Source organism: Musca autumnalis, unplaced genomic scaffold (assembly GCF_047663935.1).
Source record: "Musca autumnalis isolate F117 unplaced genomic scaffold, ASM4766393v1 scaffold_5, whole genome shotgun sequence".
Classification (NCBI taxonomy): Eukaryota; Metazoa; Arthropoda; class Insecta; order Diptera; family Muscidae; genus Musca; species Musca autumnalis.
Genome location: NW_027412088.1, coordinates 131880348 through 131903540, shown reverse-complemented (window position 1 = coordinate 131903540; position 23193 = coordinate 131880348). Strand labels below are relative to the sequence as shown.

General features: G+C 34.1%; 1 protein-coding gene across 9 annotated transcripts in view; it reads left to right on the top strand.

Moving 5' to 3' along the window:
* The window catches only part of sns (nephrin adhesion molecule sticks and stones), a 326558-nt gene that overhangs the window by 288936 nt on the left and 14429 nt on the right, over nt 1-23193 (top strand). For all 9 annotated transcript variants that reach the window (XM_073988663.1, XM_073988662.1, XM_073988661.1 and 6 more), the window contains one exon: nt 5968-6152. In XM_073988663.1, coding sequence (XP_073844764.1) covers nt 5968-6152 — 185 coding nt within the window. The remainder of the gene's footprint in view (nt 1-5967; nt 6153-23193) is intronic.

Here is a 23193-nt window from a genome sequence, read left to right as displayed (position 1 = left end):
ATTTGTCCTTTAAGCCGAATTAAGAAAAACTTTCCATGCCTCTCTATTTGCTGTTTTTTGTTTTTTTTTTTTCAATTAGAAATATCGTTCTTTCTAACTCTTCGTCCACTTGTTTACTCCGTCTAAGTTTTGTGCTTCAAGTTCTGCGTGTACCGTCATGATTTAGTGGGTTTACCATCGCTCATTCTCATAACATGGCCCAGTCAACCCTATTGTTCTATCTCCATACGTTTAACTATGCTGATGTCCATGTGCATATATCCGATAGAGCTTTCGAAAAATTTGTTTCACAAACGCAACAAGCAGTGCCTTGCGCAAGTACTCAGGCTTCGGAACCACACATAAGCACAGGTATTATCAGTGTTTTGTAAAGTGAACTTTTTGCGTTACGAGATTCGGCCTTGTTTTTAAAATGCCTACCTAGACTAAAATGGGCGTGTTGGCCAGACTGTATTTAACTACTTCAAAATTGTGTATACCAACTCCCACCGTTAGTCAGAGTTTCGTGGACGTCGATACCATCACTTTAGTTTTACAGCCAGACCTAATTTAGCAGATTCTCTATCGACTTTTTATACCCTATACCACAATGTGGAAAAGGGTACTATAAGTTTGTTTTGGTAAAAATTTATGTAACACCGCGAAATATTCGTCGAAGACCCCCAATGTGGTATACCAATCTTCATATCTCGACGAGATAAAGCGATTTTGAGATGTGTGTCCGTCCGTCCGTCTGTCCATTATAAATTGTAAACACGCTCCAGGCCGCAATTATGGACCGATCGTCACGAAATTTTGTATGGAGGTCGGGTTCAAATCAGAATAGATCCCTATTCTTATTGGCGATGATCGTGAAATATTTAGCGGGTGAAATGGACCAAAAACATAATATTTATCCAATTTTCTAGCGGCTCTGTAGGTCCCAATAATAGTCCGATCAACGCGTAATTTTAAATAAGGTAAGAGTATATCACAAAGGAGAAGCTTGCAATTTGAGATGGTGATCGGATAATATTTAGAGGGTTAAATGGACCAAAACTTTTGTGTGAAAATTGTGAAAATTTTTAATATACCGCTTATATCTTAATTCCTGAAAGTGACATTCCGGACAAGTGAGATATACTTGAAAGTGGAACGCTTGACTTTCAATTGATGTCAATTATGTTGGTGTGCATGATCAGATAACAGAGTTACAGCCTAATATATTCCGTTATTTGTTTGTAGTGTAATAATAAACTCGCTAGAAGTCGCAATTATACATCAATACTGCCTAATATATAATGGGTTCTGTGTAGAGAACCACATTTTTATTCCATGCTACATATTGTCTCTCCAAAAGTTTATGTAACACCATGAAATATTCGTCCTAGACCCCTTATTTGGTATGCCAAAATTCATATCCCGACGAGATAAAGCGATTTAGCAATGTGTGTCCGTCCATTAAAAATTGTAAACAAGCTTAAGGTCGCAATTATGGACCGATTGTAACGAATTTTTTAAGGAGGTTGGGTTCGGGCCAGAATAGAAATGATTAGTTTTTGGTGATAATCGTGAAATGTTCAGGGGATGAAATGGACCAAAACCAAAATTTTAACCAATTTTGTAACGGCTCTGTAGGTCAAAATAATAACCCGCAAAATTTTTAACAAAATTTGAGTTTATGATGAAGAAGAAGCGTACAAAGCAACGTGAAGATCAGATAATACTTAGCGGGTTAAATGGACTGAAACTTTTGTGTGAAATTGGTAAAATTTTCAATAACGTAGCGGTTAAACAACGGAAGCAGTAGTACTACATAAGTAGGTTTCATTACATTTTAGTTAGTGCGAACTAAACTTTCCTTTCCTGCTACAAAAATGTCTTTGTCATGCTAGATAACTTTTTGGTTTTGGTCATAAGTATTATACATTACATTTCTGATATTTCCGTGGAGAGCGATTGTCCAGGGTATCCCATGGTCGGCTCCGTCCGACTATAGACTTTTCTTACTTGTTTAAAGGTATCATTTACTTAGTTTGCTGAACGTCCCATGATGTCAATGTCCTCGACATAAGATAGTATCAATTTGTATATATTGTACCATTTCTTTTAACGTTTGCATCTCGCATAACCAATAATTGAACCATACGACATTCTTCTTGTCTGAAACCTCTTTTAGTACAAAATTATTCGGAGAGTTTTTTCTATTTTAAGTGAGTACCCAGCATCAGTTAACGTCATCTTACAAAACCCAATGAGGTTTGTGGGAATACCAAATTCAGACATTTGTAGCAGCTGTCGAAGGCTGCTTTAAATTGACAAAAATATGGTAACTGTCGATCAACATTTCTTGGGTCATTTCCAAGATTGAGCGCAAGGTAAATATCTGGTCAGTTGTGGCTTTGCCAGGTCTAAAAGACGCATTAGTATTGCCCAGTTATTTCATTGACCCTAAGTCTTAGTTATTCACACAGTATCCCGGCACTATGGTAGTTTGAGCACATGATCATATCGACTTTCTTGCGGGCGGGACATATGACATAGTTCCAATCATCGGGTAATCGTTCTTCCTGCCAAGTGATGATAACTAGCTGATGCATACACCGTATCAGCGTGTCGCCTCGGCTCCTTATTATACTTCAGCAGGTACATTGCTGTCTTTACCTCATCTTGGCCGGGCGGTATACATTCAATACCATCATCTGGGATTGGATCTGTGGCATCTTCGTTGCCTTCGCTACTATTGGATACCAACAGGTTGGAAAAATTATCTTTCCGTATCCTAAGCCCACTATCTGTATCTGTTGCCAAATTAATTTGGTGTCTCTGTAGGAGGATGTGCCTATACTAAAGCCTCAGATTGATATTTTACTCTACGATAGAATTTTCGGACTTCATTCTTCTCCCTCTTTCTGCGGAAAACACATTTCTCTTCTCTCCGTTTCGCCCGATGCCGTAACTACTTACAAATCAACCTACTAACCTATTACTTTAACAAGTTCATATCACCCGAAATAAGTATGTAGTTATTCTAGGCCATTAAATATAGACTAATAAGATGAAAAATTTATGTTCAATTTCACATCTCACATTTTTAGGGGGCAAACGCAATTGAACATGTAAAGTTTTGATTTGTTGTAAAACACACAACACACTATGTCAAGCTTGCGAACATTAAGCGGTGTTAAAACGCATTCTTGTACATCAGCTAGTCTTCGTAATTTTACTAACAGAAAACTCGGTGACCGTGGAGCCATTACATATTAATGAGTAAAATTAATAGTTTTACATTGCAAAAATATAAAAATAATTTTTCAGCCTACTGGTAATGTCCAGGGTTGTTTATTTACATTATTTTGTAATGGATTATTTGGCTAATATAGCTCACAATTTATACTGAGTATAAGACCAATATATCCAAGTCATTTAAAAGTTTGGTCAAAAATTGTAAAACTCTCGGGGATTGTAAGGCATGGAAACAGTGGGGAAAATTTTAAAGCTCCAAGTAGTGGGGCCTGCAACAACAATAAAAACCTAGTGAGAGGTTGTTGTTATTATCTCAAAAAATGAAATAAACACACATCGTTAAGATTAAGTCAGTCTCGGAGAAATATGTGAATTGCAGGATATTTTTATTGACATTATACCTTATTTATTTTATACCAATAAACTTGCTTTTCTATTCCCGTTCGGACTTCGTATAATATTAAATGCTTTCATACGTGGAGAATAATAAATAAAATATCTATGTTGCATATTTTCCGCATATTCAACAATGTGCACATAAATATTACGAAACTAATTATTGTTCGTTAATTGCACTTGTATTTTATAATATTTGAACTGAATACATTTCACAGCAACACTCTGTAATTATAATTTCAAATTTGATTACACCTCACGATTAGATATTTTCAGAAATTATGAAAGTGTATTAACTTTGCGAATTCTAATTGAATATCAGCCAATTATTCCACCATAAAGTTTAAACAATTAATTATTTGCAGCAAAAAAAGTCAATATTGGCCATACTTTCGGCTATGCATTAATGGGCAAAAAATTACAGAACTATCTACATGTTTTCCTACACGCATACACATACGCATGTATATGTATATAATAAATAATTTATTAAATTTCTATTCGCATCCATAAAATATACAAGTGAGTGTGTGGTTGTCATATTTCATATAGGTAACGTAACTATCTGCATCCACAAGATATTCCATTGAGATGCATTCAATTGTGTAATTCATATAGATTTTAAATCGTTTATGCGGCATTTTCACTTTGTAGGGATAATATTGCCAATCTGGCCATTGGTTGGCTATCTGATTAGAGTCACCTTCTTTTGGACATGGATTTCCGTTTCATTGCGATGGGGTCGGTGTTCATTTGAGCAACGTTAACATTTAATTGCAGTCATTGCAAATTATATTTTATTCAATTGCTTGGCAACAAATGTGACTAGGGCCAAGCCCAAGACGACGACGACAACGGTGACGACGATGATGCTGACAACGACGTCGTCCACGACGGTCGCTACAATTACGACTACAATATCATTAAGAATGGCAAGCAACTTTGTTCCTGGGTATGCTTGAACAACATGGAGTGATTCATTCTGTGATTCCATCGCTTAGGTTTATTGTACTGCAGGGATATTCAATCCTTTGTCCTTCAACAACGGCAACTGAATTCTGCTTCTTTGAGGGCGTTGCTAGAGCGAAACTAAAATTTCATTAACTCGTCCTCTGAGCCAAAGAAAATAATTACGTTTTTTGCGTCTATTTATTCTGTCTCTCTGGCATTTTATCCTTCGTCGTGTTCTTCTAGCTAAGTGAAATTTTGCGCTTCATTTTAAAATGATTCTTACCGTAGTTTGCTGCTGGCAATAAAACGTTAAAGCAGGAAAAAACAATGTGGTTTTATAATTAATGCATTTACTTACAATTCTCGATAGCAAATAGCAGCAATTGCATTTCCAGCTTTAAACTCTTTGGTTACAATAGGGACGTAGTACTCAACAAATAATCGGTTATTCGAATATGTTTGAATTGGAATAAATAACAAATACGTATGAAAATATAAAATTTGAGAATATGACAAATACTGGGGTGTAGTTGCTTCCGGGAAATTGGTCAAATTATTTTTATTTCAGTAATTGACGATAATTTTCGCGTAAGTGTTATCGATCAAAAAAGTAGTCGTAAAGTTCTACTTTTGCGTTTTAATTTTACTGATTTTTTCGGTAACTTAAAATTTGTGTTAAGGAATCCCACTGCTGGTGGACAAATGGCAAATATTTAAGTAGTTTAATTCCAGTTGTTTGTATGGTTATTTCGCGGACTTTTAACCCCATAGAGAACCTTGTATTTCGGTTGAAAAGTGTGATAAAATCTTCAAAAAGGCTACGATGCAGTCGCATCGGTTTAAAATTCTGGATATACATTTTTTAAATAGCTTAAATTCCAAAATTAAACAGTATTCAGTTCAAAACGTCGTTCAGACTCGGCGATAAAAAGAGGTCCCATATCATTGAGCTTAAGATAGGATCAACCTATACTCATTCATATGTCAGAATTATTCCCTTTTCCCTACATGTATCTTCAACGACAAGTAATTTTAAACATCGAGATTCTGCTATATTTATTGTTAACAGAACTTTGATGTTTGCATAACAGTGTAGTACAACTAAAACTCGGTTTGCAACATAACCATATTTGCAATACCATGCTTTTTAATATACTTCATTACATTACAGTCGCTCGTAATGGAATCTGTTGCCACATTTAATTGAAGCATTTGTGGCTATGGGTGAAATGGTCTGATTGCGTCTATAAAATGCTTATTAAATTCTCAATTATTTCATGTCCATATTATCTGTACTAAACATAAGAGTAGATGTAAACGTTTGTATGTATGTCTGTATGTGTTTATAATTACATTTCTCGTTTTTCTCTTGTTTACTTTTTTTATTTTTTGCAGTTAATGCACGAACACTGCCACATCCCCGTCACAATAATGGGGCCAACATTATGGATCACCGAGCACGAGACGATCAGATGCTAATTAACAAGGCTGTTTATATTCCGTCCCCGTCACCAGCACCGCCACCGGATGGCTCCTACTACAACATGAACAGTGACAGATATCTCTCGTACCCGCCAATGGTAAGTAACCCTCCCAAGACACGTCGTTTACAATGCACACTGTGCGACAAACACATTCGACCGTATAATGACCCCGACTTAACATTACGAGTACAACGCCATTGACACTTCCATGTCGTGACAAAAAAAGAACAACAGAACTGAAGAGGCATTGGAGCAAATTATACATTGCAAAGACTATGACTGCTATTTATGGCATTCTTGAGTTTTCTTAGCATCTAAGAAGTACTAGGCCAGGGGCAGTTCTGGTGGCAAGTACCAGCCCATCAACCAACCAACCAAACATCCTGGCACTGGTAAAACTATGCAAATTAATTATGAACATTTCTCAATGAAATTAATTTTCATTTTAAACTTTTCGCTCAATGGTTGTGGTAGCAACAAATTGCAAAACTGTGTCAGGGTATGCACCCCCACGCTTTCACAACTCACTCAGCAACTATTCAATGATTTTTCCAATGCCGCTACTATTGCATTGCAGTGAGCTGCCACATAAGCGTATGCAACAGCTGTAACTATGACTTAACTCCGCGGCTAGGATGCTGCTGCTTCCGTTAAAACAGCGTCATTTCAAGTTAAAATTAATAAAATTATACAAAGAAAGCGGAATTTAATTTATGCCAAAACTTTGCAACAGTTCACCCTCATTACGTGGTGCGAAGCTCAAGATGTTGAAGTTGCTTTCGCTGCCAAATCGGTAGCAGCTTCAATTGCTTAGTCCAGCCGCAGCAAAGAACAGTTTCTTCAAGTGCCGCTCAGCTGCGAATTGCACTGCAGAAGCAAAGAATAATTTTCAAATGAGCTTCAACGAACTTTAACGAAAAAGGGGTTAACTAATTGTTCAATATAATCCGAAACCATGATTAACAATAAATAAAATAACAACGAACATTGACTCCCGCCGCTTCCGTGTGGTGAGTAGGGAAGAGTGAAGTGGTTATTGCAAGAAATATATGGAGTCCTTCGAGATAATAAAATCAAACTGTTGAAAATATTTCAACGGGGGGAAATGTGATGAGCAGCAAAGTTTTTATGGTCGTTTTGTGCCAATATTGGCGGCAGGGTAATTGTTCTACCATTGCCAGTCAATGATGCTGAAACTTCTGTTCAGAGCTTTTTTTCCGCTTCAATTTGGATGATTTTAATTTGCATGAGTTTTATAATTGGATTCGTTTTTCGTCGGATAGAATAGTACTTTACGTTATTTTTACAAAAAGAAGCAAAAAACGAACGTACATACGTACACACTGAAAATAATGCCAACAATTAGCGAGTTGTGACGCATCATTTGCTTTTGTTAGTTGGCATGCAAAGGACAAAAAATGTTTCGACTTTTAACACGACACACCGTATGAAGCTGTTTCTGCTTTTGTATGAAAAACATTCAGCAAATAGATTTTTTAAAATTAAAATGTAAATGCATTATCAATAAGAAAACAACGCGCATTCATTGAATGCAAATATAAAACATGCAAATGTGTCAATCTTATTCTGTTAATGATATAACTTGCTACACAAAATTGTAATATAGCATTTCCAAATTAAATGAAACCTTTTCCAAATTGAATGAAACCTTTTCCAAATTAAATGAAACCTTTTCCAAATTAAATGAAACCTTTTCCAAATTAAATGAAACCTTTTCCAAATTAAATGAAACCTTTTCCAAATCAAATGAAACCTTTTCCAAATGAAATGAAACCTTTTCCAAATCAAATGAAACCTTTTCCAAATTGAATGAAACCTTTATTTTTATTGAAAGAAACCAGCCAGAGTATTTTGAAAAGAGAAAGAAATTAATAATTATATGGGTTTTCAACGATTTTTTACTTAAATTATAATCTTAAGTAATGACATAAAGGTGTAACTCGCAGCATGTTTTGTTTCCTTGAACTTAAACATTTTATAATTTTTGGGCATCAATTTTAGTTAAAGCGAAATAATGCTATAGACAGAATTAAGGGTTAAAAATTGCTAATAATAACAGGAGCTAATTGTATTACCCAATGAAGTGGTTCACGATAATTGGAGCAGTCCTGTTTATTGAGCTGTTGGTTACTATGCTCACTCACGTCAACGATATTACGATCTAATGTCTGATCGCGTAGTACCACTCTGGTATACAATTCTATTTTTTAAAATACCTTTACTATTGTGTTCAACATTGCTGAATATGGTATTCAAAATTTCAAATTACACCGGCTTAATGCTATCATTATGTTTATTCGTTTACTTATTAAGTTTTTGCATAAAATTTATCCTAAAAAAACTTTCAAAAATAAAATTGTGTGCCAAAGTGGTGCTACGCGATCGGACAATAGATCGTAATACCGTTGACGTGTTTGAGCATCGTATCGAACAGCCCAATCAACAGGACTACTCCAGTTATGTAAGGACCATGTCCATTGAGAATTCCCCAAGCAGCAAATCGTGAACCACTTCATTAGGTACTACAATTAGCCCCTGTTATTACACTGTGAACCGAAATTTTGGGGCAGAGATAATTCCTTTTTGGGGATGAAAGCCCTTTGTGAGTATATTAAGAATCCCGAATGTCAGATCCGCCGTGAGTCGAACTTCCGAGTTATGGCCTGATTATGTTTTTGGTGAAGACGCGACAAAATCGATTAGTTGTCAATGAGGGTCGCACCTAAAATTTTCTGAGCGAAATTTTTGAAGAACTGTTCGAAGCTGAAAAACGTCATCATGTGTTACTTTTATAGTGGTTCTTAAAATAAGGGACGAAAAGGACATTGAAGGAAGCGAGTTAGAAGGTCGAAATGTTCTACGAAAATAATCCTCATTCGATTTGAGTGAAGACAAGTAATCTCATAAATAAGCTAAAACAACAGTTAACAAAGATATGACGTTAATTTCAGATGCCTTACATGGTCTTCAGCAGAAATTTAATCAGGTCATAACGCGGAACTTCGACTCACGGCGGATCTGTCCTTCGGGATTCTTAATATACTCACCATCCCCAAAAGGAATTATCTCTGCCCCAGATTTTCACCTCCATTTTGTGTCACAGTGTTATTAGGAATTTTATAAACCTAAATTCTCTCTTTAGGATTATTTCGCTATAACCTTAATTGATGCCCAAAAATTATGAAACGCTTAAGTTCAAGGAAGCAAAACATGCAGGGAATTACACTTTTACATCATTACTTAAGATTAGAATTTACGTAAAAAATCGGGGTTTCAACGATATAATTTTTTATTTCTTTCTCTTTTCAAAATATTCTGACTTTTTTCTTTCAATAAAAATAAAGGTTTCATTCAATTTGGAAAAGGTTTCATTTGATTTGGAAAAGGTTTCATTTGATTTGGAAAGGGTTTCATTTGATTTGGAAAAGGTTTCATTTGATTTGGAAAAGGTTTCATTTAATTTGGAAAAGGTTTCATTTAATTTGGAAAAGGTTTCATTCAATTTGGAAAAAGTTTCATTCAATTTGGAAAAGGTTTCATTTAATTTGGAAATGCTATAAATTGAATAATACCTAGGTATATGTATTTTATATTGTATAATATTTATTATGTGTATAATATTTATTACCTAAACAATTTAAAGAATTTTACTGGCTGAACTGGAAACGTTGATTACACTGAAGTCACTTGCATGCAAAAAGTTTGTAGTTTTCAAATATTGAGGAAAATGAAATTAGAATATTAAAATCAAATCTTAATATGGAAGTGACAAAATATGTGAGCCGATATTTTATTTTTAAGTTGGCCTTAGAGTGACGCCCACTTGCAAATTTAATTTTTTATTGACTTATTTAAAAGTGAAAGTAGCAATATATGGTCAAATTTTCAAGTCGATCGAAACAATATTGCCTGAGATATGAGCTTTGGAAGAGAAAAATTTGTTGTGTTTTGTATGCAATTTAGAAGCGTGCTTTTCTCGAAATGGCATTTTGAAATCGGTGATAACTCTAGCTCGAAAACTAATGAACCGATTGTTATACAACATGGTGAGATTATAAAGGACATCAAAATCTAGTCCTTCGTCGATCGATTTTATTTAAAAAATTGTTTGTTTTTGTTTGGCCCAAAGGAACGAAAGGTATTTTCGTTGTCCATCCCTTGAATATTTTTCGTTAGCACAATGTACTCTTTTTTCAGTCGGAGAGTCAGAATTAATTAGGCATTTTTCTGAGTTATGACACTATTTATCATGAATTGCAATATATTTTTCAATAATATTAGACATATCTAAATTCATATGCTAATATTAAAAAAATCAATTTTAACTACATCCCACTTTAAAATTGTTGTTTTTAAATTTGAAAACAACAAATATGAGAGCTTGACTTACCTACAAAAAGTAAGATATAAAAAAAAGATTTGCAATCGTTGAAGTTGAGGTTTACCATTTAATAAATCGCGAACATTTATTTTATAAAATATGAATATATTTCTGTTGATTGATGTGTTTTAGCCACGATCTCATAATATGGACCATAACAAATAATGTACGTGGAAGCTGTGTTGGTAGTTATACCAATGTGTTAAAGTAAACAAGTTTTTTTGTGTTCTTTCTTGATTTCTGGCCAAACCACGCCACATTCAGACTTGTGCTCAAAGAATGAAAGAATACCCTTGGGTAACATGCTTCTAATGTATGATAAGATTGTAGAACTCGTGATTCCACGTCGTTCATGAGTGTGCTCTGTACAGCTTCCTAGTAATAGGAGTCCAAAATCGAAAATTTGGTGCGTAAATTTTCTTAAAAAACCTATGTTTTGGCTTTAAAAATTGCAACAGTGGCACATGTACCTTTGAACCCCGCGTGATTTTAGTGTTTTTACGCGCCGGATCTAATGACTCCTTCCGCTTTCGAATGCATCCACTAAAACGGCGGATATAGATACCTGGAAAATATGTAAATCTGCAAAAATATATTTTGGCAATTCTGCGCATTGAACCGTGATTTTCTTTAAAATTTTATACATAAACGGAATCCTTTATACGCGATTACAGTAATTGCAAAATGGTTTGTCAAAAATTATAACGATTCGGGAGTAATATTTCCATTTAACCCAAAATAGAATGTGGTGGCACATCCGCGGTTCTTGACGAATCTCTTTAAAATTTGTTATATTGGCGTATTTTTAATAGGCGGTCACTGAAATTGGATGCGCCTTCCAAGCATATGAACATTGCGATATTTTTACCCACTTGAAGGTTTTTTGAATGGTAAGATGCAACTGACGGCACACCTTGGCGGCTAAATGAAACGTGGATAAATTCATACATATTAATAGAGATGCACTCGCTGTATCCGAAAAGTGCATGCGCCTCAACTGATTTTAAAGAATTCGCGAATTACACGATTTTTAACTTTTCTGCCTTTTCTTTGGTTGTGATTTCAATATTACTCTGTACTTCTTAATTCTATTGCTTATCCCTCTAAGCAAATATACTTTAACGATGACAAACTATTTTCTTTGAAGAAGTTTTAGCAAAATACTTCAGGTTTTGTATGGAAATTTAGCGAAATAGTAGAATAACTCCTAAAAATGTTTCTCCAATTGCTCGTATAAAACCTAAAAATATATATCAGGAAAAATGTCTAAAATTGTCTTTTTCATTTCAAAAAAAAAAAAAAAAAAAAAATGTTGATACTACATCAATGATTTTTGGCACATAGATTAAGAAAAAAATCAGCATTCCAAATCTGTTTTCGTTACTAACTTTGATCGTTGCGCGCAAAAGATATGACTGTTTTAATTATGATAATTAGAAAAAATTCTAAAAAAATCGCGGCTTAATATTGTTAGCTGTTATATCCTATTATCGTGAACTGAATTCGTAACCTTTGCGATGATGCAAAAAAATAATCGCAAAGTCTCAATGGATTCGCGAAAAATCAAATTTGTTAAATAATTTCACGTATTTACGAACATATTTTTGAAACAATAGCGCTCATACTTACGAAAAATATATAAAAAAATTATAACAGCATCCAGACATTTTGAGGAGTAAAATGAAACCTAAGTTGTGAAGGTTGGAGCTATAGTATTCAAGTTATTTGCAAAAATACGAAGAAAATATTACGAAAAAATTAAAATCATATTATTCTAATTTTATTTTTTTTTGGTTTTCTAGGAAAAGTTGGAGAAAAAATGTTTGAGTTCTTCGGCATTTTCGTCAAAATTTCACGCAATAATGATGATATTTCGTTGTAACAAATTTTTCGCTTATAGTTTTCCTATTGGATAATATTATTAGAACCTTATATCAAATCACAAGGAATTCCAATGGTGGCATAACGTTAAAATAATGTTATATTGAATATTACAACATTTGAGATGCATATAAACCGCGCAATTGTGAAAATGACATGATGCGCATCCGATTTTCCAACACAGCGAATCAATCCCTCTTATTTGATGTACAGTTTGTCAAATTCTATTTGGCGACCACGATGTAGCATCTGCTGCATATTAGGGTGCAAAACACAGTAAAATGGTCATAATTTCCGCGAAGTTCATTTACATTTTATGCGCATCTGATTTCAATAATCACCATTAAAAAATACATCATTCTATGCCGTTTCAATGCGATCCATCAAGAACCGTGGATGTAGCATCGCACTCAATTTTTAGAAAAAATCTATTATATCTCTGGATTTACGAGAGTTTTTAAATATCTGTTTTCGCGCAGTTTAAACACGCGTATCGATCTATTTATTTGAGTAGAACTGACACATCCAAAACGCGTTTTAATATGCGATATTTTCAAAATAATTTTTTGCAAATTTTCGAAATTTGAGGGGTATCATATCCGCCGATCTAGTGGGTGGATTTTTACGCGTCGTGGCTAGTTAGATTCAGAACGTAAAAAAACTAAATTTACGCGGGTTTCCACGGAAATCGAATGACGTTTGTAAATTTTAAACCAAAAAAATAGGTTTTTGAGAAAAATTTACGCACAAAAATTTCGTGTTTGGGCCCAGATTACTGTGATCCTGTGAGGGCTACACCCTCATGTTATACATTAAAAAATGCGAAATCGTGAGTACTATAATCAGATAATAAGCTTTTAGTAAAATCCAGCTGCGCGTCCCGATTAGAACAAAAATTCAAAAAACCCCATTTTTCTGGTTTCAAAATGTCAGCATCCGTTTGAGGTAGATACAGTGGATATATTAAAAAATCATACTTTAGAAACTTCAACTCTGAAGTGTACTCTTTAACTTCTCCATTGAGCTTTAAGCTCTACATTGTGTTGTAAAACCACTAATTGGAAAATAACATAATGAAACTCGTTTTTTTCAACGATTTTTTCCGATTTTTTTACATTAGTACGACCACAGCTTCCGCTCAAAATATTATTTTAAGAAACCCCTCGGTGAATCGGGCTAAAACAGTTTATTTTACCGAAATGCGGTCAAAAGTTATGGTATAGTAAAACTGATCGCGAGTTACAATACCCCATACCTCAGTTTCAACATAAGTTAATTTTCTACAAAAAGCTTGATATTTTTGAAATAATATTCTAACAATAATTTTTTTTTTAATTAATTAATTTTGTTTTTTGTTGTTGCTGCAATATGCAAGTTATAAACCCAATCTTTTGAATTGTTATGGACTCTGAGTTAGAATAAATAAAATTTACTCCAAGATTCTTTAATTATTTTCTGATTTTTCGCGTCTGCGGATAAATATTAAATGCTGTTACCGATTTATATACATATTGGTACTACAACACAAAGGGAATTTTTAAATATTTTTTCTTTCTAAGGGAATAAAACTCCCCATAACTTTTGGACGCAGCATCCAATTTTGTGAACGCGAACAGATTTGAAACCACGATGGCTTTCTTAAGCCATGTACCAAAAATCGAGAATGTGCTAGCAAAATTTTTTTTTATTTCTTTTCGATGGAATTGTAAAGGAAATTTGAAATTTACCATACGAGTATACACATATAATTCTGAACAGATTTCACTAGAACCATATTGGACAGTGTACTCGTTCTGAGTATATTTAGTTCTATTGAAAACTTTTCGAGCATATCCGTCAACGCAAACATATATATTGTTGGGTGTTTCCGCAGCATGATTAACTCGTCGTTCTTTAGTAGCAGCACCTCGGGCTTTGTGAAGACAAACAACAACTTTAACTTGTTAGTCTCGGCGGAAATCTTTGTCTAATTCCGACATACTAGTTTGTATCCACCATACTAATGTTGTGACTTCTTCTTCTCCTGCGTTTTCAAAAACGTTCAACATAATCAGAAACGGCTAAGAAAATCCTCTTGTTCGCACTTTAAAAGCGAGCACTAAGTATATATGTGTGTATGTAGGTGTGCACAGTTTCATAATCGGCATGAATGAGAAATAAAGAACTTTTGACTTTTGCCAACTTTGAAAGCTAACAAGTCTAATTAACATAACAAAGCCAAAACAGTGGAGTTGTTGTTGTTGCTCAAGAAGATGTGAAGCTTGGTGGCAAATTAATGCTTGCAACTGCAACCAGGCAGATTAATGCCTGCGCATGTCGACTCGTTACGGGCGTAAGGGTGGCTGTGTCCAGCTAGAGAGGCATTATTTTGTTAAGGTTTAGTTTGACCTAAAAAGAGATGCTGCCCTCCCTGATTCCTCTTGTTGAAGTCGTATTGGTTGGTTAAGAAACTTCTAAAATATCCTTAAGCAATTTTAGCCGACTCCTTTTACTACCAATTCAAATTGCATAAATTTGCTAAAAATTATAACGACAATCTTTATTTTCATAGACTCAACATGTTTAATAATAAATAACAAAACGTAACGGATTTATTTTTCATTTCTTTATTTGGAAGAAACGGAAAACATTGAAAATATGTTGATGATTACTAGGAGGATGAGGAGAAGAAAAAAAACACAGAAAGGAATCCCCTGAACTCAAATAAATAAAAATAAACTCATCATTTCAATCCTTTTGTTGTATTCGACTTTCAAACATTGCCAGAAAGATGGTGTGGGTGAACGAAGAAAGGAAAAAACTCTTAATAAAAAATTCAATTTCATTTTTTGAGGGGCTTTTTGTTGTTTGGTCAAATCCATTGTGGCTTTGAATTGTTGAACCTTTTGTTGCAGGACTTCTTGTGTTCCACAATGTGATAGTACATGTGTAGGTTTGTTTATACAGAGTGTTTGTTCATAAATACAAATAAAACCAGTAGCAGACATATATTACGACTATTGTTTGCTGTTGTTGTTGCTCCCGGTTTGGTCTCTTGTTTTCTTAGTGAGGTCCCATAGTGAAGATGAAACACACATACGCACACAAGACCAAAATTGAATTATTTGATAAACATCATTTGGTGAAAATTACGTCCTTTCGTTTGTCCTTTTGAGACACCCCAATGAGAATCCTTTTCGTGAAAATGTCATTCATCCAAATCGAAATAGGGGTGAAATCCATGCTACATACACCTCTTTGCAAATCATTTGTCTGGCAACAGTCAATAAAAAAGATGCAGTTTCTAAAGCAAAAAACGCTTTGTAATGGTACAGTGATACCTTCTGATCATTCGGCTCATCTCCAAATAGAAAAACAACAAAAATTCAATGATCGCTCTAACAGGTAAACGTGAGCAAGTTTTGCTTTGCTTTTACATGTTTTGTTTAAACTTTACACTGCAACTGGAAAATCAAGCATTCGCTTCGGGAATAAACGTTGTAAAATGTCGATTCATGAAACATAGAACGGAATTCTATTTCTAAATATATTACAGCGTTATAAGATATCTGTGATCAAAGATAAACCAAAAATAATCAAGTCAGTGAAAAAATTAAAAATTTAATAACCTTCTTTATTGCTATCAAAGAAAAAAATTAAAATTGAATCGTTGATTAAATTTTTATGCAAAGTTGATTTTTTACCCAAAATACATACATGTATCTGGAAGGAAATGCATACTAATTTTTCTCCTTTCAAGATTTTTGGACATTTTATTAAATATTTTCAAGATAAGAGACATTAAACGAGTTTATCCTTGCTGTTGTATTTTATATCACTTTTTCCTTGTTAAAAAAAATCCGTTTTAGTGTTCCTAAATAAGAATTCTTTAGTTTTATTAAGTACAAACATTGCTGTGTCTATCCCTGACAGTGGATGGATAAAAACGAATAAAAATTTTATGTTCCTAATAAATCCATCCAATTCCCTTCGTCTCGTTTCAGGGGGTTGTTGAAAATTTTTAGCATGAAAAGTATATCCCGAAACGATGATATTTTGCGACTTTCATTGTGTTTATTCGTAGAGAATTTATTTTTCAAGTTTAATATTACCTTATTCTTCCAGATGACCCTTTAACATTTGTGATATTTATGTACAATATTAATATTATTACTAAGCAATAGCTGGCAACATAGTTATGTGTCATAAAGATGTGTTCTTTTTTCCACTTTTTTGAAGCTGGTCAAGCGTTAGAAAATTTATAGTCATTTTTTAAGGTATATGGATAGATACCCTTTGGTAGCATGTGTTCCGAGATCGAATGTGCCAATTTATGGTGTGCAAATGTATCGATGCCTTACTTTTTCAAATTAAATGAGATGGATTTTTATGAGGCTCATAATATTTTTTTAATAAAACCATAGAAGCAGAGAATACATTTTGTAAATAAAATACACATGACTAAAGGAAATGCGTTCACTCATATAAACATAAGTATGTATTTAGACGAATATGCCAGCAACAAAAATTTTACTAAAGTAAATAATAAACTAAATAGGAATGCAGCATTTGTACACCCTCCATCATAGTACGGAGGTTGTATAAAAATTGTTTTTCTGTTTGTAATGCATTGAAATGATAACTTGCGACCATATAATATTCTTGATCGGCGTAAAATTCTGAGTCGATCTGTGCATGCCTGTATAGCTGTCTTTTGCTTATCAATAAACGGTACCGATTTAAGATATTTACATTTCCGCTCAATTTGTCTCCAATTTAGCACTAGAAGTTTCATGAGGTCAATAAACTTCTGCACCAAAAATTGTGGAGACATGCACTTTTTGGTTTATGCCCAATATAACAATTCCTGAAAAATTCCTAGCTGTAATTTGACATTTGAGGTACTTAATGGCCACGAAACTTCTCCACCAAAAATGATCAACAACGGTCCATGTTTTGGTATAGCCCCCATAAAACAGAAAAACCCGATTTCCGGTATTTTAACGATTTTAGTCAAATTTTCAGACCAAATTAGATACAATTATACATTTAGGGGTTTTATGACCTATATCCATAATTTTTGGAATATAAATTGTATTCCAAAAACTATGGACATAGGACCATGTTTTGGTACCTCCCAATTTTCCGTATTTTGGGGATTTTTGCTACAATTTTTAACCGATTTGACATTTGAGGTAACCTGTGGTCACGAAACTTCTCCACTAAAATTGGTTAACATATCCATGTTTTGGTATAGCCCCCATGTAACGATACCTCCATATTTTCGGTATTTTGAAAAGTTAGATACAATTTTTAATCGAACTAGCTGTAATTTGACATTTGAGGTTCTCCGCAGTCACAACACTTCCCAACCAAAAATTGTAGACAGACGCCCATGCTTTGGTACAGCCCCATATAACGGATGTGCTCACAAAACTTTTCCACGATAAATCGTCAAAATGGGTCCATGTTTTGGTTTAGCCCCCATACGAGAGTCACTAAAATGCTTCTGGCCCAGGCAACACGCAGTGTCGTCAGGCGTCATTTGACTTTTTTGCACCTTAACTTGTGGACCGGAAAGAAAACTGATTATTCCATTTAAGTTAAGAATATTTTATGGTGGAGGGTGTTAAACGATTTTTTACCACTCTATTGTGGTAGTCAGCTGGTCTTTCTGGACAACCTTATATTGTGCCAAGGTCTTAAATAAACTACATATTTTCAATCGAAATATCGCCCAGTAGATGAAATGTAAAAATGATCCTTAAAAAAGATTTGTCAATTAAACCAAAATTACTTCTTTCCTACTTACTAGTTAATTTTCTTCAGCAAATAATCAAAATTTCCTCCAAAATAACTATTTCTTCTCTTCCATAATAACAACAACACGATTTTACCAATTTCCCCCAGTATCATCAATTCATTCGGCAAATGTTTGTTTAACCCTAGTCGTGGTTTTAATTTCTTCTCGTTTTCTGTACAATAATTTGACACAAATCAAATCCATTCGATATCAACGAGTATTGTCTAATATTCATTGTTTAAATGTGCCATACATTGACATCCGCTCTCGGAAAAATCAGCAGCCAACAACAGCTTCCTCCTATCTATTGTCAATACAATTGCAGATATTCTCGACTGTCATATTTACTCTAGGATTTTGTGTGTGTGTGTGTAAAGTTTTTCTGTAGTGTTGTCGTTATTATTTTATAAAATAGTTTCGGTTAAATGATGCTATAGAAAAGCTTTAAATTGTTTGGCGGTATCATCGTCATCCATTATGTAGAACACAGTTCCCTCTCTCTGGTACGTTCCCACACCACAGAACTCCGCTAGATTGGTGTCGAAGTTAGCATAGCATTGCTGTAAATGGTTTTTCGCACCCCACTCCATCCCTGGCTGGCTGCCTGCCTGCTTGCCAGTATTGACAAAACAAGTAAGTCTATTTGGTTTGGTCTATTGTAAAGTATTTCTTGCGGATTTTATAAAGTTGAAAACGAATATTGACAAGACATACACTCAATCACTCCCACAATCAAGTTTATAAAGGATATCGACTGCCTTCTCGCCTGTTTGCTTGCTCGCTCGCCTTCATGCTTGCTTGTTTCTTGTTGTTCTGATTGCTGTTCTATTGTTCTGTTTCAAACAGATATCCCATCCCTAGCCGTTGTTGCAATACAATGGCTTAAGCTTTTGGTAAATTTAAGCCAAAATATCTTAGCTGATGATGGTTTGTGCTGAAGGGGGTGCACAAAAACTTTTGTGATTGAGTATAAAGGAAATTAATCCATTAAAAAACGAATTACTGATTTTCATTGATGAAGACAACGGCGACCGTAGAAACCGTATGGATGCCAACAGCAATGTCATCAATGATAATGAAGAATCCTTTAAGGAGTAGCGACGCCCTGGCAAAAGTTATTTAAAGTTAAATGTGACTGCCACTTTCATTAAATCGACATATTTCGAATGGACTTTTTAATATAAAAAAATTAAACCAATAAAAATGCCATCTATATATCGTCACCATAAATGCCGGAAGACGTAACCCACAAAACCAAAACTTTACAGGAGAAGCAAAAAACATTATAAAATTAAAAACTGTTTTATGGAATATTAATCTTATGAAGGCGAGTATATGTGATATTATCGATCATATACGAAGGGGAATTAGTAGTGAAACTAAAACCGCTGAAGTGCTTAGTTTTGAGATCCTCCATTACAACAAAATCTGCAATATTATCCCATTTTCCGAAATGCCATTTCTTGAATAGCATCGTTGTTTTTGAACGTAGAAGATTGACATTTTGCCAGATCATGTATTTTAGCTTTCGGTATCAGATTTCGTCAAAAAACAAATTTCGATTTTCATGTCGGTTACGTCTTCGGGCATTTATGGTGACGATATATAAAAATGGTGTAAAAATGTATAGTAATTCATAAAATGACAACGGCTAGGCCGATTTCTGTAAAATTTTTTGTCAGTTATTCGTATTTTCGAGGAGAAGGTCTTTACGGAAGAAAAATTTGGAAAATCTCTCTGGAAAAGTCGGAAAATTGGAAAAATCGATAATTGAGTTTTTGTATGAAATTTTATTCCTTAATAGCGAGACGAAGTTCGCCGGGTCCACTAGTATAACATAAATGAGACGAAAATATATCATCTCGAATCCATTTAATATCTGCGAAAATTTAACTTAATGCAAACTAACAAAATTTCTTTACACAATGTTATTAACATTTTCTTTACACAGTAGTAACCCTGTTGCTTATCACCTAAGACTATTGTATACTTTTATTGACATATGTATTTCAATAGGATTTAGTTTTCGAACATTCTTCATTGATCATCAATATTCAAACATTTATTCTACGTTCTTAAATATTCACCTTAACCTAGGGGATTGAACCGACACTCCCATTGGCATAGAATAATAACAACTTGCCCATGTTATTTCTTATACAATGGCAACATTTACATAAGTCGGAAAGATTAGAACAAACGTTTTACAATGGCAACTTTGAACATATCTTCAAATTATTTAGTCTTAACTTGATCAAACAATGCATACATACTCATACATTCAAATCCCAGGCTTAATATTCTTATGAGTTTTAGGCCTTAAGAACTTTTATTATTTCTATAATGTTCTTAGTCAACCACTGTTGCCAAAAGTCTTAAAAAGTTATTTTTTTTCATTTCAACCCTACATACAATACCGACCGAACACAGACAGTTGACTACGGTGCGTCTTTGTCGTTTCCGTCATCTTAGGCCGTTTCTTTACAGCTTTTGTTGAGCAAACGGATCGGATTTACGTGCACTCCCCCCATATTGTCGTCTAACACAAATCTTCAGAAGGGGGAATAAGACATGACTAAACTTATTATGCCAAAGGCTTTAAGTTTGCGCTTCGTCCCTTTGAATTCTCTTCTGTTGCGCTTTGTCTATTTTGTGGTAGTGTTTGAGGGTGTCATAGGTATTCAGCTTAGAAATGCCGAGAAGGAGGTGAAAGTTTAGCTAAACTTGTTGCAAATTGTTTTAAAGTCATTTTCCTAGCAGTTGGTATCGTTTAAATTGAAAATGGAAAGGTTTTAGTGTTGCCAAATGTCATACTTATTCTGTTTGTGCGGTAAACGTAGCTAAGTTTTCGTTTCGTTTCTGTTCTTTTTCTGTTTTGTTGTTTTTGCCTTACAAAGGTAAAAGAAAAAGTTTGTTTGCCTAGTCGTCTGTCCGTCCTTGCCCCAGCTTGTTGTTGTTGTTGGTACGAACAAATGAAAATAAAAAGTTTGTGGTGTTAAAACTATTTTTTAGTTTATTTATATTTGAAAATAGTTTCGCGTGAACTGTTCGGTTTGTTGTTTTGTGTGAAACGTTTCTGCTCTTCCTTAACTCCATAACATGGTCTAATGAAAGTCACACTTGAAAAGCATTTTTTAAGGTGTCAGACAGTGGTAACTTGTGCAAGGATATTGAAATCGCTAAATACCCATAATGAATAAGAGAGACAAAGATTGAAGAACAAGTATATGTATACGTAAATTAGAAATATATGATCCCTTAATTATTCCACAATAAAAGAAACAAGCGAAAACGTTAACATAGTATGATGCAGGGAACAATTAAATAAGTGCAATCATAGGTTTTGTAATATTTTCAAAATAATTTATAGTATGTACATATGTGAGTACGAGAGTGTAGGTTACATTTATATACATTTAATTTCAATAAAAACTAAACTTTGGTACTGAAAATTCTGTACATAAATATTGGTTTTGGAGGCGAGACGCACAATAACTGATCGTTCAAAAAACTGCAATAACCCACTATTTTTAAAACGTGTAAAAAGAAATGGTAAAATTTTCGAGAATCTGCAGAGTTCTCACCAAATCTCTATTCCATCTTAACGGATTTTAAAAATATTTACAATAAGAGATGAAAATAAGCAAACGGTGTTATTGCTTTATGTCATACTGTAGGCAACCTGAGTTGGATTTGAAAAACTTACAGAGTTCCAGAGGGATTCGAAATTTTAATAATGTTACAACCCAGCAAAAATACTCACTAATCCATTATTTTAACAAGGGCATGGCACTCGATATAAGTAGTTATATAGTGGCAAAAAAACTTTTAATATCGCGCGACATGTCCTTGTTAGAATAATGAGTTAGTAGGGTGTTTTATAATGAGTATTTTTGCTGAGAAAGGTCTGTATAATGGACTATATGCAATATAATCCCAGCAAAAGGTCATTAGTCGTTATGTAACCCATCACAAAGTTATGTAAATAAGCTACTTTCTGCATTACCAGTAAGCTGAAAAATAATGGTTTATTTCTTAAAAAATGTACAAGGCAAAACTACTTACTTTACCCCTTTACCCTTAAGTTATGAGCACGGTGACACTGAGCGTGTGTGTCCGACAACGACAAGTACGCATGATCAAATCCAGCAGAGAGCACGATAAAATAAAAATATGAAGCGTGTTGATATTGAAAACAAATTCTACCTCAAATAGAACATGTCATTCACACTCAAAGAGTGGCATACTTCAAAAATGCGTTTTCTGAGTTAGAAATGTTTTTTTTTACGAATTCTACTTTATCTTGTGTCAAATTGTCATGCTGATATCTCAAAAACTCGGCGAGTTACAGCTCATTTACTACGACTTTCGCATAATTCAACACCAACGTTTTTTTTTTTTAATTTTTATGAAGCACTAAAAAACGACATTAAATTAATTCTGCATCAGATATATTACCCTAATATAGGATATGATCCTATATAAAATGGTCTGTTATTTTAGTTTGGGCTTTTGAATTCCAACATAAGTTTTAAACTTAACACAGTTCTGAATTTTGAAAGGGTTCCCAAAACACATTCTTCGCTTGTATCATCTTCTGAGTAAATACATTTTTGAAGAGTTTCTATACACGCCTCTGGCACTAACGGTTTCCGTCAATGCGATTTTAATGATTTTATTACACCTTGGTCCATGGGTTGTAAACCAGATGTGTCATTGGTGGCAAGCTAATTGACTTGAGACCGCCTACATGTGAGTCGTAATTCAGCGGCCCAATCATGAATATTAACTCCCCGTGGGTTGTTTCACTTTCTCCTGCAACGGCAGAAAGACAAAACTCACGGGGAGTTTACATTCATGATCGGGCTGTAGTTGTCCAACCCCACCTTTGAACATGTTGTGCATATATTTAGTATTTTCTTGTTGTTTGAGTTTGAAAAAATAACATACATACAAGAAAATGTTTAGAGAAATTTTATAACCGATAACAAAAATGGAATATAAAGGGCAGAAATGCGGATTTCGTCCTAATAAGCGATATGACGTTATAAACGACGACGTTGTAAGCGATT